Raw genomic sequence first — 21,762 nt, forward strand, 5'->3', positions numbered from 1 at the left:
TAGAAATGTCTATTGCGTTAATTTCAAAGTGATCAGTAAATATTTAATGTATTATTTTTAAGCTTCATTATAACGTATTTTTAGTGTTATACTCCTAAACAAACGTCAAATCGCACGTGTATGTACGTAATTTCGGCATTATCCGTTCTATACTTACCCTGGACTCGCCAAACAAAATTGTTTTAGGTAGGCCTCATTTGTAGTACTAAAAATAAATGATTACAACTGTTTTTAAATCTTATTTTAATAAATTAATTATCACTTTGAAATATAACGCAATAGACGGTATTTTCCAAAATTATATAACGCGCGCAGGCCTCGGCGCAGGCATACTTAGAAATTCAACCGTAAACAAGTCAAATTTGAAATTTATTCTAGTATCTTTCGGCCAAAAGTACTAGATATTTTGCCTTTCTTATTTTGCAACTGAGTATAGCTATAGCCGTCAATTTAAAGGGAGTATTAAGTTCCAAATTTATAGTGGATTACCCTATTTCGCATTTCCGACACCAGGTGTAACAATGATTGGGAAGTTGGGATAACCGGCGCTAGGTACGTTAAAAACAAGTCGCAACGGGTGTTAGCATCAGGAGCGCGTGTATACCTCGGCATGACCTCGGTGACCTATGACGTTAGCATAGGCATCCCTTAATATGAAAAGTACCATCCTATTAACAGAAGTAAATAATATTTCTCTACAGAGAGAAGTATTCGCTTATCTATCCTGCTAATATTATTCGCTGTACACATGTATCTACGCAAGTTTCATTTGATTTTTTTAAAACTGTTCGGGAAGAGAAAATTCATTTTAATGGCCTAGATGGAAACTTATCCCGTAAAATATATATTATACACTTCTGCTTATAGTTACTTTAAAAGCCGATAGATGGCAGTACTTATTTTAAGCGTATAGCATATTTAAACGTAATGGTGAGTAAAATGATAAGACTATGTCTATAAAATAATCCAGAAATAGGCCATACCTCTTCCGATATTTTCTATAAAAACCGATTTAAAACAAAACCTATATCGCATGTTACCGTATCCATATACAGTACGTATATTTCTCAAGGGGATGAATTCAATTTATTTGTAAGAGAAATTCGTTTTTGAGAAAGTGTCGTTACCGAGAAAGATTCGTAGTGAAAAGGTCGCAGAGATTTACTGGAAAGATTCATCCGCGCGTCGAGTTGTCTCCATCCAGAAGTGAAGAATGTGTCAAGCGCAAATGTTTATACCCGCAGCGTCGCTCAATATGCCCCTTTCGCGTGATTCAATCTTCCACGGATAAGAAAAACACTACGACTCACGATTGACGCGACGCCGATTTTACCCTATCTTCGTCCTTTTTAAAGAATGCCAGGTGACGAAGCGACGCGCTCGAGCAGATTGCGTTATAGGAAATAAAAAATAAATTAATTTTTTCATCATTTTTTGCGCGCTAGGAGACGCTGGGAGTAGCTGTTGCGGTTTTGGGAGAAACTCCGGAATTCCCGTCTTTCTTTTCGCCCCGGAGCGGATTCCGGGCAGCCGCCCACCTCACCGATGTCCGACAAGCGGCTAGACTAATTGGTAATTATCTAACTTAATCTAATTGCTCGCAAAGATCAAAGAAACCACCCCGCACAAAAACTGAGTAATAAAGAGCCATAAAAAACTGTACTTATCAAATTACATCCTAGATCTAATACGTTGCCATAGAGATGGTCCACAGGTTTTGTTTCTTTTAAGATACAGGGTATTTCGTTTCGCGTGATGGCTTGGTTAAGATACAGGGTATTTCGTTTCGCGTGATGGCTTGGTTAAGATACCGGGTATTTCGTTTCGCGTGATGGCTTGGTTACGATACCGGGTATTTCGTTTCGCGTGATGGCTTGGTTACGATACCGGGTATTTCGTTTGGCGTGATGGCTTGGTTAAGATACAGGGTATTTCGTTTGGCGTGATGGCTTGGTTAAGATACAGGGTATTTCGTTTGGCGTGATGGCTTGGTTAAGATACAGGGTATTTCGTTTGGCGTGATGGCTTGGTTAAGATACAGGGTATTTCGTTTGGCGTGATGGCTTGGTTAAGATACAGGGTATTTCGTTTCGCGTGATGGCTTGGTTACGATACCGGGTATTTCGTTTCACGTGATGGCTTGGTTACGATACAGGGTATTTCGTTTCGCGTGATGGCTTGGTTAAGATACCGGGTATTTCGTTTCACGTGATGGCTTGGTTAAGATACCGGGTATTTCGTTTCGCGTGATGGCTTGGTTAAGATACAGGGTATTTCGTTTCGCGTGATGGCTTGGTTAAGATACAGGGCATTTCGTTTCGCGTGATGGCTTGGTTAAGATACCGGGTATTTCGTTTCGCGTGATGGCTTGGTTACGATACCGGGTATTTCGTTTGGCGTGATGGCTTGGTTAAGATACAGGGTATTTCGTTTGGCGTGATGGCTTGGTTAAGATACAGGGTATTTCGTTTGGCGTGATGGCTTGGTTAAGATACAGGGTATTTCGTTTGGCGTGATGGCTTGGTTAAGATACAGGATATTTCGTTTGGCGTGATGGCTTGGTTAAGATACAGGGTATTTCGTTTCGCGTGATGGCTTGGTTAAGATACCGGGTATTTCGTTTCGCGTGATGGCTTGGTTAAGATACCGGGTATTTCGTTTCGCGTGATGGCTTGGTTAAGATACCGGGTATTTCGTTTCGCGTGATGGCTTGGTTAAGATACCGGGTATTTCGTTTCACGTGATGGCTTGGTTAAGATACCGGGTATTTCGTTTGGAGTGATGGCTTGGTTACGATACCGGGTATTTCGTTTGGCGTGATGGCTTGGTTAAGATACAGGGTATTTCGTTTGGCGTGATGGCTTGGTTAAGATACAGGGTATTTCGTTTGGCGTGATGGCTTGGTTAAGATACAGGGTATTTCGTTTGGCGTGATGGCTTGGTTAAGATACAGGGTATTTCGTTTGGCGTGATGGCTTGGTTAAGATACAGGGTATTTCGTTTCGCGTGATGGCTTGGTTACGATACCGGGTATTTCGTTTCACGTGATGGCTTGGTTACGATACAGGGTATTTCGTTTGGCGTGATGGCTTGGTTACGATACAGGGTATTTCGTTTCACGTAATGGCTTGGTTAAGATACCGGGTATTTCGTTTGTCGTTATGGCTTGGTTAAGATACACGGTATTTCGTTTCACGTGATGGCTTGGTTAAGATACCGGGTATTTCGTTTCGCGTGATGGCTTGGTTAAGATACAGGGTATTTCGTTTCGCGTGATGGCTTGGTTAAGATACAGGGTATTTAGTTTCGCGTGATGGCTTGGTTAAGATACAGGGTATTTCGTTTCGCGTGATGGCTTGTTTAAGATACCGGGTATTTCGTTTCGCGTGATGGCTTGGTTAAGATACCGGGTATTTCGTTTCGCGTGATGGCTTGGTTAAGATACCGGGTATTTCGTTTCGCGTGATGGCTTGGTTAAGATACCGGGTATTTCGTTTCGCGTGATGGCTTGGTTAAGATACCGGGTATTTCGTTTCACGTGATGGCTTGGTTAAGATACCGGGTATTTCGTTTGGAGTGATGGCTTGGTTAAGATACAGGGTATTTCGTTTCGCGTGATGGCTTGGTTAAGATACAGGGTATTTAGTTTCGCGTGATGGCTTGGTTAAGATACAGGGTATTTCGTTTCGCGTGATGGCTTGTTTAAGATACCGGGTATTTCGTTTCGCGTGATGGCTTGGTTAAGATACCGGGTATTTCGTTTCGCGTGATGGCTTGGTTAAGATACCGGGTATTTCGTTTCGCGTGATGGCTTGGTTAAGATACCGGGTATTTCGTTTCGCGTGATGGCTTGGTTAAGATACCGGGTATTTCGTTTCACGTGATGGCTTGGTTAAGATACCGGGTATTTCGTTTCGCGTGATGGCTTGGTTAAGATACAGGGTATTTCGTTTCGCGTGATGGCTTGGTTAAGATACAGGGCATTTCGTTTCGCGTGATGGCTTGGTTAAGATACCGGGTATTTCGTTTCGCGTGATGGCTTGGTTACGATACCGGGTATTTCGTTTGGCGTGATGGCTTGGTTAAGATACAGGGTATTTCGTTTGGCGTGATGGCTTGGTTAAGATACAGGGTATTTCGTTTGGCGTGATGGCTTGGTTAAGATACAGGGTATTTCGTTTGGCGTGATGGCTTGGTTAAGATACAGGGTATTTCGTTTGGCGTGATGGCTTGGTTAAGATACCGGGTATTTCGTTTGGAGTGATGGCTTGGTTAAGATACCGGGTATTTCGTTTGGCGTGATGGCTTGGTTAAGATACAGGGTATTTCGTTTGGCGTGATGGCTTGGTTAAGATACAGGGTATTTCGTTTGGCGTGATGGCTTGGTTAAGATACAGGGTATTTCGTTTGGCGTGATGGCTTGGTTAAGATACAGGGTATTTCGTTTCGCGTGATGGCTTGGTTACGATACCGGGTATTTCGTTTCACGTGATGGCTTGGTTACGATACAGGGTATTTCGTTTGGCGTGATGGCTTGGTTACGATACAGGGTATTTCGTTTCACGTGATGGCTTGGTTAAGATACCGGGTATTTCGTTTGTCGTGATGGCTTGGTTAAGATACCGGGTATTTCGTTTCGCGTGATGGCTTGGTTAAGATACACGGTATTTCGTTTCACGTGATGGCTTGGTTACGATACCGGGTATTTCGTTTCACGCGATGGCTTGGTTACGATACCGGGTATTTCGTTTCACGCGATGGCTTGGTTACGATACCGGGTATTTCGTTTCGCGTGATGGCTTGGTTAAGATACAGGGTATTTCGTTTGGCGTGATGGCTTGGTTAAGATACAGGGTATTTCGTTTGGCGTGATGGCTTGGTTAAGATACAGGGTATTTCGTTTGGCGTGGTGGCTTGGTTAAAATACAGGGTATTTCGTTTGGAGTGATGGCTTGGTTAAGATACAGGGTATTTCGTTTGGCGTGATGGCTTGCTTAAGATACAGGGTATTTCGTTTCGCGTGATGGCTTGGTCAAGATACCGGGTATTTCGTTTCACGTGATGGCTTGGTTAAGATAAAGGGTATTTCGTTTGGAGTGTTGGCTTGGTTAAGATACCGGGTATTTCATTTGGCGTGATGGCTTGGTTAAGATACAGGGTATTTCGTTTGGAGTGATGGCTTGGTTAAGATACAGGGTATTTCGTTTGGCGTGATGGCTTGGTTAAGATACAGGGTATTTCGTTTGGCGTGATGGCTTGGTTAAGATACAGGGTATTTCGTTTGGCGTGATGGCTTGGTTAAGATACAGGGTATTTCGTTTGGAGTGATAGCTTGGTTAAGATACAGGGTATTTCGTTTGGCGTGATGGCTTGGTTAAGATACCGGGTATTTCGTTTGGCGTGATGGCTTGGTTAAGATACAGGGTATTTCGTTTGGCGTGATGGCTTGGTTAAGATACAGGGTATTTCGTTTGGCGTGATGGCTTGGTTAAGATACAGGGTATTTCGTTTGGCGTGATGGCTTGGTTAAGATACAGGGTATTTCGTTTGGCGTGATGGCTTGGTTAAGATACAGGGTATTTCGTTTGGCGTGATGGCTTGGTTAAGATACCGGGTATTTCGTTTCACGTGATGGTTTGGTTAAGATAAAGGGTATTTCGTTTGTCATGATGGCTTGGTTAAGATACCGGGTATTTCGTTTGGCGTGATGGCTTGGTTAAGATACAGGGTATTTCGTTTGGCGTGATGGCTTGGTTAAGATACAGGGTATTTCGTTTGGCGTGATGGCTTGGTTAAGATACAGGGTATTTCGTTTCGCGTGATGGCTTGGTTAAGATACCGGGTATTTCGTTTCGCGTGATGGCTTGGTTAAGATACAGGGTATTTCGTTTGGCGTGATGGCTTGGTTAAGATACAGGGTATTTCGTTTGGAGTGATGGCTTGGTTAAGATACCGGGTATTTAGTTTCGCGTGATGGCTTGGTTAAGATACAGGGTCTTTCGTTTGGCGTTATGGCTTGGTTAAGATACAGGGTATTTCGTTTCGCGTGATGGCTTGGTTACGATACCGGGTATTTCGTTTCACGTGATGGCTTGGTTACGATACAGGGTATTTCGTTTGGCGTGATGGCTTGGTTACGATACAGGGTATTTCGTTTCACGTGATGGCTTGGTTAAGATACCGGGTATTTCGTTTGTCGTGATGGCTTGGTTAAGATACCGGGTATTTCGTTTCGCGTGATGGCTTGGTTAAGATACACGGTATTTCGTTTCACGTGATGGCTTGGTTACGATACCGGGTATTTCGTTTCACGCGATGGCTTGGTTACGATACCGGGTATTTCGTTTCACGCGATGGCTTGGTTACGATACCGGGTATTTCGTTTCGCGTGATGGCTTGGTTAAGATACAGGGTATTTCGTTTGGCGTGATGGCTTGGTTAAGATACAGGGTATTTCGTTTGGCGTGATGGCTTGGTTAAGATACAGGGTATTTCGTTTGGCGTGGTGGCTTGGTTAAGATACAGGGTATTTCGTTTGGAGTGATGGCTTGGTTAAGATACAGGGTATTTCGTTTGGCGTGATGGCTTGGTTAAGATACAGGGTATTTCGTTTGGCGTGATGGCTTGGTTAAGATACAGGGTATTTCGTTTGGAGTGATAGCTTGGTTAAGATACAGGGTATTTCGTTTGGCGTGATGGCTTGGTTAAGATACCGGGTATTTCGTTTGGCGTGATGGCTTGGTTAAGATACAGGGTATTTCGTTTGGCGTGATGGCTTGGTTAAAATACAGGGTATTTCGTTTGGCGTGATGGCTTGGTTAAGATACAGGGTATTTCGTTTGGCGTGATGGCTTGGTTAAGATACAGGGTATTTCGTTTGGCGTGATGGCTTGGTTAAGATACCGGGTATTTCGTTTCACGTGATGGTTTGGTTAAGATAAAGGGTATTTCGTTTGTCATGATGGCTTGGTTAAGATACCGGGTATTTCGTTTGGCGTGATGGCTTGGTTAAGATACAGGGTATTTCGTTTGGCGTGATGGCTTGGTTAAGATACAGGGTATTTCGTTTGGCGTGATGGCTTGGTTAAGATACAGGGTATTTCGTTTCGCGTGATGGCTTGGTTAAGATACCGGGTATTTCGTTTCGCGTGATGGCTTGGTTAAGATACAGGGTATTTCGTTTGGCGTGATGGCTTGGTTAAGATACAGGGTATTTTGTTTGGAGTGATGGCTTGGTTAAGATACCGGGTATTTAGTTTCGCGTGATGGCTTGGTTAAGATACAGGGTCTTTCGTTTGGCATTATGGCTTGGTTAAGATACACGGTATTTCGTTTCACGTGATGGCTTGGTTAAGATACAGGGTATTTCGTTTGGCGTGATGGCTTGGTTAAGATACAGGGTATTTTGTTTGGAGTGATGGCTTGGTTAAGATACCGGGTATTTAGTTTCGCGTGATGGCTTGGTTAAGATACAGGGTCTTTCGTTTGGTGTTATGGCTTGGTTAAGATACACGGTATTTCGTTTCACGTGATGGCTTGGTTAAGATACCGGGTATTTCGTTTCGCGTGATGGCTTGGTTAAGATACAGGGTATTTCGTTTCGCGTGATGGCTTGGTTAAGATACCGGGTATTTCGTTTCACGTGATGGCTTGGTTAAGATACCGGGTATTTCGTTTCGCGTGATGGCTTGGTTAAGATACAGGGTATTTCGTTTCGCGTGATGGCTTGGTTAAGATACAGGGCATTTCGTTTCGCGTGATGGCTTGGTTAAGATACAGGGTATTTCGTTTGGAGTGATGGCTTGGTTAAGATACCGGGTATTTCGTTTCGCGTGATGGCTTGGTTAAGATACAGGGTATTTCGTTTCGCGTGATGGCTTGGTTAAGATACAGGGTATTTAGTTTCGCGTGATGGCTTGGTTAAGATACAGGGTATTTCGTTTCGCGTGATGGCTTGTTTAAGATACCGGGTATTTCGTTTCGCGTGATGGCTTGGTTAAGATACCGGGTATTTCGTTTCGCGTGATGGCTTGGTTAAGATACCGGGTATTTCGTTTCGCGTGATGGCTTGGTTAAGATACCGGGTATTTCGTTTCGCGTGATGGCTTGGTTAAGATACCGGGTATTTCGTTTCACGTGATGGCTGGGTTAAGATACCGGGTATTTCGTTTCGCGTGATGGCTTGGTTAAGATACAGGGTATTTCGTTTCGCGTGATGGCTTGGTTAAGATACAGGGCATTTCGTTTCGGGTGATGGCTTGGTTAAGATACAGGGTATTTCGTTTGGAGTGATGGCTTGGTTAAGATACAGGGTATTTCGTTTGGCGTGATGGCTTGGTTAAGATACAGGGTATTTCGTTTGGCGTGATGGCTTGGTTAAGATACAGGGTATTTCGTTTCGCGTGATGGCTTGGTTAAGATACCGGGTATTTCGTTTGGCGTGATGGCTTGGTTAAGATACCGGGTATTTCGTTTGGCGTGATGGCTTGGTTAAGATACAGGGTATTTCGTTAGGCGTGATGGCTTGGTTAAAATACAGGGTATTTCGTTTGGCGTGATGGCTTGGTTAAGATACAGGGTATTTCGTTTGGCGTGATGGCTTGGTTAAGATACAGGGTATTTCGTTTGGCGTGATGGCTTGGTTAAGATACAGGGTATTTTGTTTGGAGTGATGGCTTGGTTAAGATACCGGGTATTTCGTTTTCCGTGATGGCTTGGTTAAGATACAGGGTATTTCGTTTCGCGTGATGGCTTGGTTAAGATACCGGGTATTTCGTTTGGCGTGATGGCTTGGTTAAGATACCGGGTATTTCGTTTGGCGTGATGGCTTGGTTAAGATACAGGGTATTTCGTTTGGCGTGATGGCTTGATTAAAATACAGGGTATTTCGTTTGGCGTGATGGCTTGGTTAAGATACAGGGTATTTCGTTTGGCGTGATGGCTTGGTTAAGATACAGGGTATTTCGTTTGGCGTGATGGCTTGGTTAAGATACAGGGTATTTCGTTTGGCGTGATGGCTTGGTTAAGATACCGGGTATTTCGTTTCACGTGATGGTTTGGTTAAGATAAAGGGTATTTCGTTTGTCATGATGGCTTGGTTAAGATACCGGGTATTTCGTTTGGCGTGATGGCTTGGTTAAGATACAGGGTATTTCGTTTGGCGTGATGGCTTGGTTAAGATACAGGGTATTTCGTTTGGCGTGATGGCTTGGTTAAGATACAGGGTATTTCGTTTCGCGTGATGGCTTGGTTAAGATACCGGGTATTTCGTTTCGCGTGATGGCTTGGTTAAGATACAGGGTATTTCGTTTGGCGTGATGGCTTGGTTAAGATACAGGGTATTTTGTTTGGAGTGATGGCTTGGTTAAGATACCGGGTATTTCGTTTCGCGTGATGGCTTGGTTAAGATACAGGGTATTTCGTTTGGCGTTATGGCTTGGTTAAGATACACGGTATTTCGTTTCACGTGATGGCTTGGTTAAGATACCGGGTATTTCGTTTCGCGTGATGGCTTGGTTAAGATACAGGGTATTTCGTTTCGCGTGATGGCTTGGTTAAGATACAGGGTATTTCGTTTCGCGTGATGGCTTGGTTAAGATACAGGGTATTTAGTTTCGCGTGATGGCTTGGTTAAGATACAGGGTATTTCGTTTCGCGTGATGGCTTGTTTAAGATACCGGGTATTTCGTTTCGCGTGATGGCTTGGTTAAGATACCGGGTATTTCGTTTCGCGTGATGGCTTGGTTAAGATACCGGGTATTTCGTTTCGCGTGATGGCTTGGTTAAGATACCGGGTATTTCGTTTCGCGTGATGGCTTGGTTAAGATACCGGGTATTTCGTTTCGCGTGATGGCTTGGTTAAGATACCGGGTATTTCGTTTCGCGTGATGGCTTGGTTAAGATACCGGGTATTTCGTTTCGCGTGATGGCTTGGTTAAGATACAGGGTATTTCGTTTCGCGTGATGGCTTGGTTAAGATACAGGGCATTTCGTTTCGCGTGATGGCTTGGTTAAGATACAGGGTATTTCGTTTGGAGTGATGGCTTGGTTAAGATACAGGGTATTTCGTTTCGCGTGATGGCTTGGTTAAGATACAGGGTATTTCGTTTCGCGTGATGGCTTGGTTAAGATACCGGGTATTTCGTTTCCCGTGATGGCTTGGTTAAGATACAGGGTATTTCGTTTCGCGTGATGGCTTGGTTAAGATACCGGGTATTTCGTTTGGCGTGATGGCTTGGTTAAGATACCGGGTATTTCGTTTGTCGTGATGGCTTGGTTACGATACCGGATATTTCGTTTCGCGTGATGGCTTGGTTAAGATACCGGGTATTTCGTTTGGCGTGATGGCTTGGTTAAGATACAGGGTATTTCGTTTGGAGTGATGGCTTGGTTAAGATACAGGGTATTTCGTTTGGCGTGATGGCTTGGTTAAGATAAAGGGTATTTCGTTTGGCGTGATGGCTTGGTTAAGATACAGGGTATTTCGTTTGGCGTGATGGCTTGGTTAAGATACAGGGTATTTTGTTTGGAGTGATGGCTTGGTTAAGATACAGGGTATTTCGTTTGGAGTGATGGCTTGGTTAAGATACAGGGTATTTCGTTTGGCGTGATGGCTTGGTTAAGATAAAGGGTATTTCGTTTGGCGTGATGGCTTGGTTAAGATAAAGGGTATTTCGTTTGGCGTGATGGCTTGTATAAGATACCGGGAATAAGTAGATTAGTCCATTATGAAAAGGGATAATAAAGCTAAACCCTAAATAAGTTTGAAGAAATTTAAAAACTTACAAATAGCTCGCACCGATAGGTCTTCGAGCGGACAAAATCGCGAAACTCGGACCAAATAGATCTTCGAGTGAAAAACTAAATTAAATTAAATAAAATAGCCAGACATTCCAACGGTAGACGGGTTTCGTCCTATTTGGGAGTCGTCAGTACCGTGCGGGAAATCTGGCTCGCGACTATTACACCAAAAAGAGAAACTAAGCATAAACATTAAAAATATCAGGTGGTTCCTCTTAACGTGGCCAAAATATACCTCTCCTCGGAAGAATTTGCCCTAGGGTGTATTACCAACTGAACACGGCACTCAATGATATTACGTCATCAGAAGCGGCCTCCAAAACATTTAATCCCGGTGCTTTCCCAACCAGCAGATTATTTTTTATTATAATTATAAATATTACAAATGTTATTGTTTTAAACAAATTTACAATATCAATAGAACAAAGACCCAACTTTAGACCCAAAACGTTATTAAATTACCAAAGCAACAGAATGAGCAATAGAAAATACAAAAATTAAAATTATTAGAACGCTCACGAAACGTAAAATATACGTGCAAGAAACTATAAAAACCAAAAAAACAATTTCCTTTTTTTTTACCCAAAAATTGTTCCAATTTTACCCCAAAAATGTTCCAATTTACTCTAACTTGATGACATTTACCTAAATGTGGTCCAAATTACCCATTTCGTGATTTTCAATTTTAAAAAAAAAATTCGTAGCTAGGACCCTGTGAAACCGAGAAAATCCCGTGCTTTTTTAAATGGAGATTTTTTTGTTTTAAGTGGTCAAAAACATTTTCGGTTTTCATGGCAAATCGAATGGGTAGTGCAACGTCTCCTTTTGAGAAATTTCATATCTCATATAGGTCTACATTATGGCCGACTTTGAACAAAATCGGCAATAAACACCTCGGGTACTCTGCTTGTAAGTAAAATAAGCGTTATTTGCCTAGTCGTCATGGTGAGCGCGTGCGGGACTGGCACGTATAAATTTTTTTATATGCACTTTTTTATGTTTGGGAGTTTAACGCCAATTTGCCAGTTTCAATTACATTACCGCCATCTATTGGTTTAAAAAATTTTAGCACTGAAAGAGGCTGAGCGTTCTGCAAATTAATCTCGCGCCAAAGTACCTTCTTGGCTAATTGCAATAAAAGAATAGCGTGCGTCAAAACTATTGAAGTTGGCTGTACTTGTGGTTTTTTAAAATACCTCTACATTATTGAAACGGGTGATTCAACTGAAAACCTAGCTAAATTATTTCAACCACGGACATTCTATTACCAGGAATCCAGAATTGACGATAGACTAGGAGTCGACGTTACGTCACGTTTTCGAGAGCGTGTTTGAAATTTGAAAAATAAGAATGAGTTAGCTTTACGTAACTACCTGGTAACTACCCCTGTAGCACATGAAGTCGTTTTAGGGTCGGGGTACGGTCGAAAAGTCGCTTTATAGTCGACGACCAAATGCCGACCTAAAAACGTCCGAACGTTTTTCGACACTAAAACCTTAAGTCCTCTTTTGGTACTATTTATGGTCGGTATGCCCAAGGATTCTTTATAAAGAATCCTTGGTATGCCGACCATTATCCGACTTAAAATAGACCTTACATTTAATTATTACCCCTGTGGCACAAAGAGTAAATTTAAGGTCGCGCTTTGCCAATTAATCGCTCAAAACTGTGAAACTTTGGCGATTTAATAAAACAAATTGAAATATTTTTAAAATAACTTCCTTTCTGTATTATATTTTTTCGAAAAAGATTATATATTCAATCTGAGAATGTTTCCTTATTAAAAATCTCTTAGCTCAAGTAGGTTACATTCGTATAGCTAAATATGTTAGGCTAAGATATTATTAATGAAGATTTATTCGTTACTTTTACTAAGCCCCATGAAATTCTAGAACTATGTACTCTAGATTCAAGAGCTTTCCGATTGACGGAAATAAACTCTTTGTTTCACTCCCTTTCATGGGACTTGACCAACTACATACATGTATATAGCTAATTATTTAGCTATATTTACGGTTTTATTTGGTCATTTTCAGTCACTTAAAATATCAAAAAGTAAGTCGTTTCGACGTAATTATACAGTACATTCTAAGTCGGGATGACGTCGTTTCGGAGTCGGTTCTTAGGTCTATTAAAAGGCGGTAAAGAGTCGACATTTTGTAGGCGGCCGACGGTCGGCCGACCCTTTTACCCCTAGGACATTTCGACCCTAAATCCAAAGGTCAGCCGACTTCAGTGTTTAGTACCTTTTTCCGACGTCGGCCCGACTCTAATTTGCTACAGGGGTACTCTCTACATAGGAAAAATGAATTGAAAGGTTGGTTGATCCCCCAAAATGACTGCTAGCAGTTCTATTTAACCATCGACTCCCCTGTTCAGCACGAAAACAAATTTACAGCGCTGCCAGAGTTTTGAACAAATGAGTAGAAAAGTATTAGCATGGGAGAGTTAATAGGCGAAACTATAAAGTAAATTTGGTTTTAACCAACTTGTTAAAATGGGAAAACAAAATCACGTGACTACCATATCACAGCCAACTTCGATTCGATAACTCGTCTTCATTGTTGGCCTTCCAGATACTGCAGGCAGCTAATTAACTTCCACAAGATGTTTTAAATAATAATATTAATAATTAGATTATTTAGATGAATCGATCAAAATTTAAACCGACATTACCAAAAGAAAATGAATAATAATTCGTATTTCTTAGGATAGATGGCGCTGCAGTTCTCTACAAAGTCATGTGACTACCATCTCTTCAGCCCCCCCTGGACTTTATAGTTTCGCCTATTCGTTTAACCGACCCGGTAATATAATGTCCATATTTCAACTAACTTATACACTTCCGGAACGTAATTATAGACTTATGGTACTGCTCGCGTCTCCATCCTTGGAGCGGGGAAGGATTACAAATTTTTTCCAAAATTGAAACTAACCCATGTACTCATAAAGGGTAATTACAAGCAAAGAAAATGAATGGGCGAAAAATGAGACTAGGATTTGGCGATAGAGAAGGACCATATATGCGAATAAGGGCGAAAGGTCCTTGGTCGTTAAGGGATGACCTCCGCTTTTTGGGGGAGGTCGTGGACGAGATGAAGACCTATCCCCTAAATCCTGGAGGAAAAGCAAACATTTTGATATCTCTGTCCTTTTCCTTAGGGTCCAAAGATGGGCCCAGCCAAGCTCCAGCGATAAAGCAAATAAAAAGGAAGGCTATACGACCGGCCATTCGTACCCAACCTCCGATATCGGACGTTTCCAACCTTCCTCGGCTTCGCTACCCGCGTTACCGACGTAATTACGTAGAATCTAGAGTCATAAAGTACCTCGTGATAGGTGCCGAGTGGGTGCAGTTTGTTTTACGTCTTCTACGGTGACTGAACCTACTCGGGTCCACGGACCCGGCCTTGGCAAAGGGCTTGGTATAAATTTCCCGATAGACAGGGAACGGAGTTTTTGTGGACAGAAAAGATCAGAAAATAAAAAGATTTTTTTCTCTTTGATTTCGAGAAGAGAGCCTTAGATATCGGATTGGCAGGGAAATACCAAAGATAACAACTATCGACTAAAATTCGGGGATTTTACGGACTAGTTACGCGTCCGTTGGAAGAGATTAAGTGACGTCCATCGGGGGAATTAATAAAAAGGAGACAACCCTGATAAGGTTAATAATAGAGCTAGACTGAACCGAACTGAACTATTCGAATCTAGGGCGCAATTGAGTTTGGAATATAATACTTTTAGAGCTAATTTTTTTATTTTATGGCTGGGAGCACTTTCTTTAAATCACGTACGAACCGAAACAGTTATCATTAGTCGGTGGCGTCATCTACCGCTAGCTAGCGTTGAAAATAATTTAGATTAGTGGCGGTATCTACCATTAGCGTGAACAAAGTAAAAGCAGGCGATGTTAAAAATATATATTTTCTTTGAAAGATAGGCGACGCCACCAAGTGTCGGTACAAGTGTTCCTCCGGACCCCAGTCACAGAAGATTAAAATTGTGGCTCTATAGTATTATATTCCCAACTCAGTCGGCGCAATCCGCCTTTGATAGATCTGTGCGATTAGTGGTTTTAGCCAATCGAGTCGGTTATTGAGTTTTAAATTTTTTTCATCGAGTATTCGAGTCGAGTAATATTGAAATCGAGTCGAGTGATCGAGTACTTGATTAAGGGGAAACTTTTTCTTATTCGGGTCAAGTAACTAAAAAAAACCTTGAGTAATATTTTTAACGAGCCGGGTTATTTTATTTAATTTAATTTAATTTTTCATTCGATGATCTGGTTGATCCGAGTTTCGCGTCTTTTTGTTTGCTCGAAGACCTATCGGTACGAGCTATTAGTAAATTTTTAAATTTCTTCAAATTTGTTTAGGGTTTAGCTTTATTATCCCTTTTCATAATGGACTAATCTACTTATTCGCTAATTTTATCATCCTTTACAATGCAGTCCATAGGTGGTTCCTTTTAACTTAACATTGCGGGTTATCGAGTACTTGACTAGGAGCTGGTTTTATTCAAGTAATTATGAAATTAAATTTAAAAGGAGTATAAAGTAACTTTCAATGCTGAAAAATATTCTTTAATTTAAACATTAAAATATAGAATCCTTGATTTAAATAAACCAGATTTCACAACGTTGTTGGTACCGTTTATTGCCCCCCAAAAAGTTGAAAGAACCTCTCTTTGAACTTTGAAGCAACGAGGATGGAAAAAACAAATACTCGACGAGTTTAGAGAGCAGCTTATTCGAGTAATCGGGTACCCGAATATAAAATTTATTGGCTCCCGGTAATAGACAAGTATTCTCCAATTACTTATTTGAGGTCGAGTTCGAGTAATCGACCTCAAAAAGGCCGAGCGGTGCCTACGTTATTATAAAGGCCTGTGCAAGCTGCTCAGCTAGTGGGTGACAGGAGCTTGCGACTTATGCGCGAAAGACCAATAGGTGGCGTACTTCGTTGTCTTTTACTTTTCAAATATTTCTAGATTCGCGCCGAAAGTTTGAATCGTTCGGCGGGCTAATTTTGCTAATATTCTGTCTAATACCATTTTATTAATGGAAATTTCACTGTAAATCCTCAAATTAAAATATAAATAATACAGTATGTTACAATAGGCCTTGGCAAAAAATTTATCAGTTAAAATAACCTAGTTTTATAAATAACAGTATTTTCTAATAAATTGATTATAATTAATGAATTTATTAGAAAATAAAATATTCTCTAATTTATTTTAGTAATGAAAGATTTTGAAAATATCTTACTTAAAACTCGACAAACATTTCACGGCCGCGGAAAAACCACCTTCCTCCTTATAAGACACCGACTCGACAATGATTATACGCGGGAACTTCGGAAATTCAAAACTCTAATGTAAATGAAGAGCGCCTCTATCGGGAAATACCGGCGAACTAAAACTTCCAAAAACAAAAATGAAATCAGACGCTTGCACAGGCCTTTATAATAACGTAGGCACCAGGCCGAGTAACAGACCTAACCTTTGACTTCGCCTCTCCAGTAGTATTTGACAAGATCCTCAAGAGTCAAAGCCATCTTGCATTGCCATTAAATAAAGTAGCCAGTCAGTGACGTTCCTCAAGTTTTTTTATTTCATTTTTGGCTATTCTTATCTGTCCCTTTAACCAATTTAGATGGGAATAGCACCGGTTGTATGATTAACAATGAGCTAGGACATCGTTTCTAATAGTCTAATTTCCGTTTTTTGAATTTTATTTCGATTATTTCGAAGTAATTAAGTGGTTCTCATACGCTCAGTTAGGGTATTTCCAAAAGAGACCTAAAACTTACTTACTTTCAACTTAATGAATCAGCCCTTAAAACTGATTATTAACTAAATTTGAAATTAGCTGACCTACACCAAAATGAAATTAACAAAGATGATTAAATTTCCAGGCTTTCTTAATCCTTCTATAAATTTGGCTTTGGGGAAATAAGGAAGCGGTTAAATAAATTCACGGAGAAGTGTATTACTTATGGTTATTATGTTACTTATGAAATACTATATTCCTTAGTCCTTACTCGATGGTGGTAAGGGTGGTTTGGCAAATTAGTCTTGAAAACTTTAGTCGGAAGTGAATGGAGTTGATTATCTTGTTTGCCACCACAATTAACGATATACGAGACACTTTCCTTAATTTGCAACCCTTTGTATTCTTCTCCGTTCGAGCGAAGATCCTTTTTCTTCATTTAAAAAGCGCTTCTGAATCTCCGAAGAAGCAACATCCAATTAAAGTCGTTTTCTTTCTTTAATTAGGGATGTTCGGATAGTGATTTTCCCCGGAGATTTAATTAGATTTTTAATTGACCAATAGTTTAACGATTTATAGAATTTATTTAGAGAACTAAAACTGGCCTTGTTACGCTTAAACGAACTTCAATTGGAGGTCGAAGCAACGATAGGAAAATATTCAAGGGCCGAGACGAGGCTTATAAATATGATAATGCGCTTAAATTGTGGAGCGGGACAGGTATCATATTGTCTCTGTCGCCCCGCAGAAAGTAGAGACGCTCTGAAGCTAGCGTCTGGCATTTTGGTGGCCGTTCCGATTCCAAGTTGCAGCCTCGACGAAGGTTCCCTCATCGATGAAGCCATCCAAGAAGCCCTAAAGCGAGCCAGGTACACGTCATCGATATCATATTTGCCAATCTTAAGCCTAGTTTTCACTGGACGCGGCGAAAGTTTGTTCGCTTTGCGTTGCGGATACTACAGCATTTGGACACTTTCCGAAAAGCTAACACTAAATTTTGAGCCGCGAACAATGAAAGATTTTTCTCAAAAACCAAGTGGCTAGAAAATGAACGTAAAAAGGTCATTTAAAAAGCGTGTGATCCATAGATATATGAAATAGTATAAATCCAAGGTTCGTGAAAGAAAAGTGGTATAAATCCACAATTCTACGAGAGACTGATACGGAAGTGACCGCTAGCAGACAACGCGTATTTTCTGGATGCGCTACGTTATAGCGCCATCTTTCCCCCAAAAGCAAAAACATATTACACGTGACTTCAACTCCTCGTTACTATAGGGCTATCTTTGAATTGGGAATAATACTGCTAGAATTACAATTACGATTTCGGTTACCATGGTTACGCCGGACCTGTTCTGATAAGACTGTACGAAATTCATCTTTATAATTAGGTGGTAGCGCCATCTATACTTTGTAAAGTTATCTGGCTAAAAATAAATAATTATTAGCTAACTCACCGTAACTTTAGTTAAAAAGGATCGTGTTGACAGAATAAAATTATTTTTAAACAACTTCAAAAGGTTTGTTTGTTACGAGTAATCATACATTTCAATTTCGCATCAGATTCGCGAAAAAATTCAATTGCAATATAGTTTCCACCACTAGAGACAGATGCCGCCACGGTAGAACGATAAAGTTGATTAAGTCTCCTTATTGAACGAAATTGGTCCCGCGCCAGCCAGATTTAGTTGTACCTCTATTTATTCCCAACTCAATGAGGGCTATCAACATTATTAGGCCTAATCTACATTGTTCTCTTTTCCAAATACTAATTTTGAACACTGATAGATGGCACTATAACGTAGCGTATCCAAAAAATATTTTCCAAATATTAATTTTGATCACCGATAGATGGAACTATTACGTAGCGCATACAGAAAATATGGGTCTTCTACAGGGTTGGACATAAGGCGCTAGTCACGGCATTTGACTACTAAAATAAATGCTCTCACTAGTAAAATTAATTGGAATCTGGGGGCTCACTAGTCAATTTGCCTAGTGAAAAATTGACCAAAATATTCATAAATAATGGCGAATATGGCGTATCATAAATTCATCATTCATCTATCCCATTTTATTTAAAAAAATTGTGATTAAAGCAAAATGTTGGTTTGATTTAATGCCCCCAATCCCCCCCCATCAGGCTCAAGGGGGCCTCGATCAAGAAGAGGTTTGAAAAAATATCTGTACGAGTTAAAATTGATGACGTCATCCAGATGAGCCTCCGTTGATTTTCAATACGATCTCATCTGGGTGACGTCACGATTTTATACAGCAACGCAAAACCCGTAATTTTGATAAAAAACCACGCGATCGAGGCAACCTTTTTGACTACTTAAAAAAATATCCTTATGTCCAACCCTGGTCTTCTGCTAGCTGTCTCTTCCGTGTCCTTCACACGGGCCCGTATGCAGCGTAAGGTATCTATACTGGGTATTAGCCTAGCTGATTATTTGATTACTATTTCATATATCTATGATGTGATCAGAATGATGAAAAGCAACTCTTGTTTTGACAAGGCTTTAAATTGCACCTCGAGATTCTAAAGCGAGGGGTTCACGCGAGGTACTTCCGGTTATAATATATTTCAATAAACGAGGCTCAAGTCATAAAATTCGCGGAAATTTAATAGGCCTAATCGTTGCCTACGTTATTATAAAGGCTCGCGCACGCCTCTCGATAAGGTGAGACCGTGAGTACATTTTAGCGACGCTTCTAGACCTACTAAGGTGTTTTCAAAAAGTTAGGCTTAAATTAGCTTAACCTTTTCCATTAAGACAACGATTTCTATTAAAACCATTTATATTAGCGATATATGTGTAATCACCTTTCATTTTCTTAAATTCTGGTACTTTATATTACATCCCAAATTTGTTGAAAGTTGAAGCCTTGCTGTTGCCTAGGCAACGGGTTAAAGATACGAGATAATCTAGAGGCCAGTATGGTCGAACTTAAATGCCAGAAATTAATTTAAGAAATGAATTATATTAACGGACCGTGTGGTTATTTCTCTTTTAAATGGTTGGATAAGTAATTAGCAATAAATTATAATTGGTTAAAAAAATTGAGACAGCCGGCGAAAATCTGTAAAATTGAGCTTGGATTCTACAACTAAGCCTTGAAAATTCCTACGAAGGAGCTGCCGCGTTCGTTAGCTAATGTCCACTGAAAACTAGGCCATTCCACCCCAAAAAAGGGAGGTACGTAGGCAGATGCTAACCCTTATTATACTCGTCCTCGAGTAATTAATGTCGTTGCAGAGAACTGGGTGTCCACGGCAAGGATGTTACCCCCTTCGTCCTGTCTGAGGTCAATAAATTAACCAAAGGAGTCTCTCTCAAATTAAGTATCCTTTTTCAGAACTTTTGTTAAGCTATAGTAAAACGTTCATTCTTGTTACGTGTTTGAAATGCAGAAATTATCGGTAGGTAGTTTTACTACGGTCAGATAGAAATCAATAATTTCGTCGTTCCTATCAAACGTTACATAACAAAATCCTTAGTTAATTATTAAAAAAGCAAGTGCCCTAGCTCATATCAAAGTTAATATAGAACTCCGTGCCCTAGATTCGAAATCTGAGAACTTTCTGATTGACGGTTTTGTAACGAAGCGTTTTCCCCGTTTAATCTATTGTTGGTTACCGCGGTAACTATGGAGCTAATATTTTCGAAGTTCCGACCGGAAATGGGTAAACGCTATGGCAGTTATATTGAGTCTAAGGTACGAGGTTTTTATTATATTTCAAACGTGGCATGATCTAGTTCAAAGAAAGTCCTCCTGTGGCGCTGTCGTTCCAGTTCAGTGTCCAGAACTCAAAATGCAGTTTTAGCAGGTTCTGCCACGTAGCTTTCCCCACGCCACTTTTGTTGCCTTTTAACTAGACATTGAAATGACGCTCTTTCGCAATCAAACGGTAAGAGAACCACCATAATTTCCCACTGTTTCAAAATAATACAGCGTTTCACTTGAAATGGAAGAAAACAAAGATTTTTAGACATATAGAAAGTTCCCTGGCACAGCGCCATAAAATCTTATTTTACCGTCCGTGCGTTGAATCGCTAACAAACTTCCGATTCGTAAATTCGTACTGCCTTTTTGAAAGCCGCATCTTAGCCTTTGCAGACTCGCTAAGTACAAAGAGCCTCCTGTGATATTCAACACGGATTCATATTCCAAATTCAAAATTCACGAACTTTATTATTACGATTATAGAAGCTAAATAAAAAGCGAGATTAGTTTTCATTAAAGGGAAAAACTTTAAAAAGGGGCAGTCTTAGTAAATTAATTAGAAATAACGGTCGAATAGTAGACGACAAGTTCAGCAAAGCTATCGCCACCTACCGACTGAGTTTTTATTGAATGTGTGAAAGATTTCTGCTCGTTCACAATTATCTCTGAACAACAGATTAAGGTTTCAGCCTAAAAAGATTTAATTCAAACGTTTTCGGCTATTTCCTCCATAGATATAAGAAATGTATATAAAGGGCTATATAAATTTCGGGACGCCTAAGCCTAACATAAAATACGGAATTGACACCTAGCAGACACCGAGGAAGGCACGTGACCAAGAACGCGAGCTCTCTTAGCATTTTAGTACTAAGTGCTTGACCTTTCCGCAGGCCGTAGTCTTTAGACACCACCTGTTGGTGACAATGTCTCTCGCGACGATAGCACGAGCTTTCTTACCGATAGATAGCGCCTTATAAGGATAGCCTGCAGAAACTACGCGTTTCTGCTAGCTGTCACCTCCGTATTCACTCCCTTTGAAATATTTTATCTAGACTTTTATACAGGGTGTCTCAATTTGCTCGATCAGGCCATTTTTCTCAAAATGTATTTATGCTAGGGTTCTGAAATTTAGGTATGGAAGGCTTTAGTTACTAAATTTCCGAAAAATCGAACGATTTTGTGCCATTTTGGAATTTTTTTTTCCACCGGTAGGTGTCACGCAAAATGTTTCAATAGAAAAGTTGTAGGGCATAGTCGAAAGTGTAAAAATAATTTTGGTTCGGTTGGAAAAGACCTATTTTTCACTGAGTTTGGAGGTCGGGGGAAAAACAAGTTGTACTAGCAGGCAATAGCCTTTAACGAAGTGTAGGTAACATGCATTTCAGTTATAAGATTTCGAAAAATAAACAAATAATAATTAGCCCAAGTGACAAATGTTTTTTAATGACTTCTACAAAATG

General features: G+C 40.5%; 1 protein-coding gene across 2 annotated transcripts in view; it reads left to right on the plus strand.

Moving 5' to 3' along the window:
* The window catches only part of LOC149941047 (uncharacterized), a 46,500-nt gene that overhangs the window by 3,476 nt on the left and 21,262 nt on the right, over positions 1-21,762 (plus strand). For both annotated transcript variants that reach the window (XM_090179932.1, XM_090179931.1), the window contains exons 6-8: positions 1,446-1,572; positions 17,322-17,442; positions 19,834-19,919. In XM_090179932.1, coding sequence (XP_090036058.1) covers positions 1,446-1,572; positions 17,322-17,442; positions 19,834-19,919 — 334 coding nt within the window. The remainder of the gene's footprint in view (positions 1-1,445; positions 1,573-17,321; positions 17,443-19,833; positions 19,920-21,762) is intronic.

The sequence above is a fragment of the Leiobunum rupestre genome, chromosome 6 (assembly GCF_980474605.1).
Source record: "Leiobunum rupestre chromosome 6, qqLeiRupe1.1.hap1, whole genome shotgun sequence".
NCBI classification, from domain to species: Eukaryota; Metazoa; Arthropoda; class Arachnida; order Opiliones; family Sclerosomatidae; genus Leiobunum; species Leiobunum rupestre.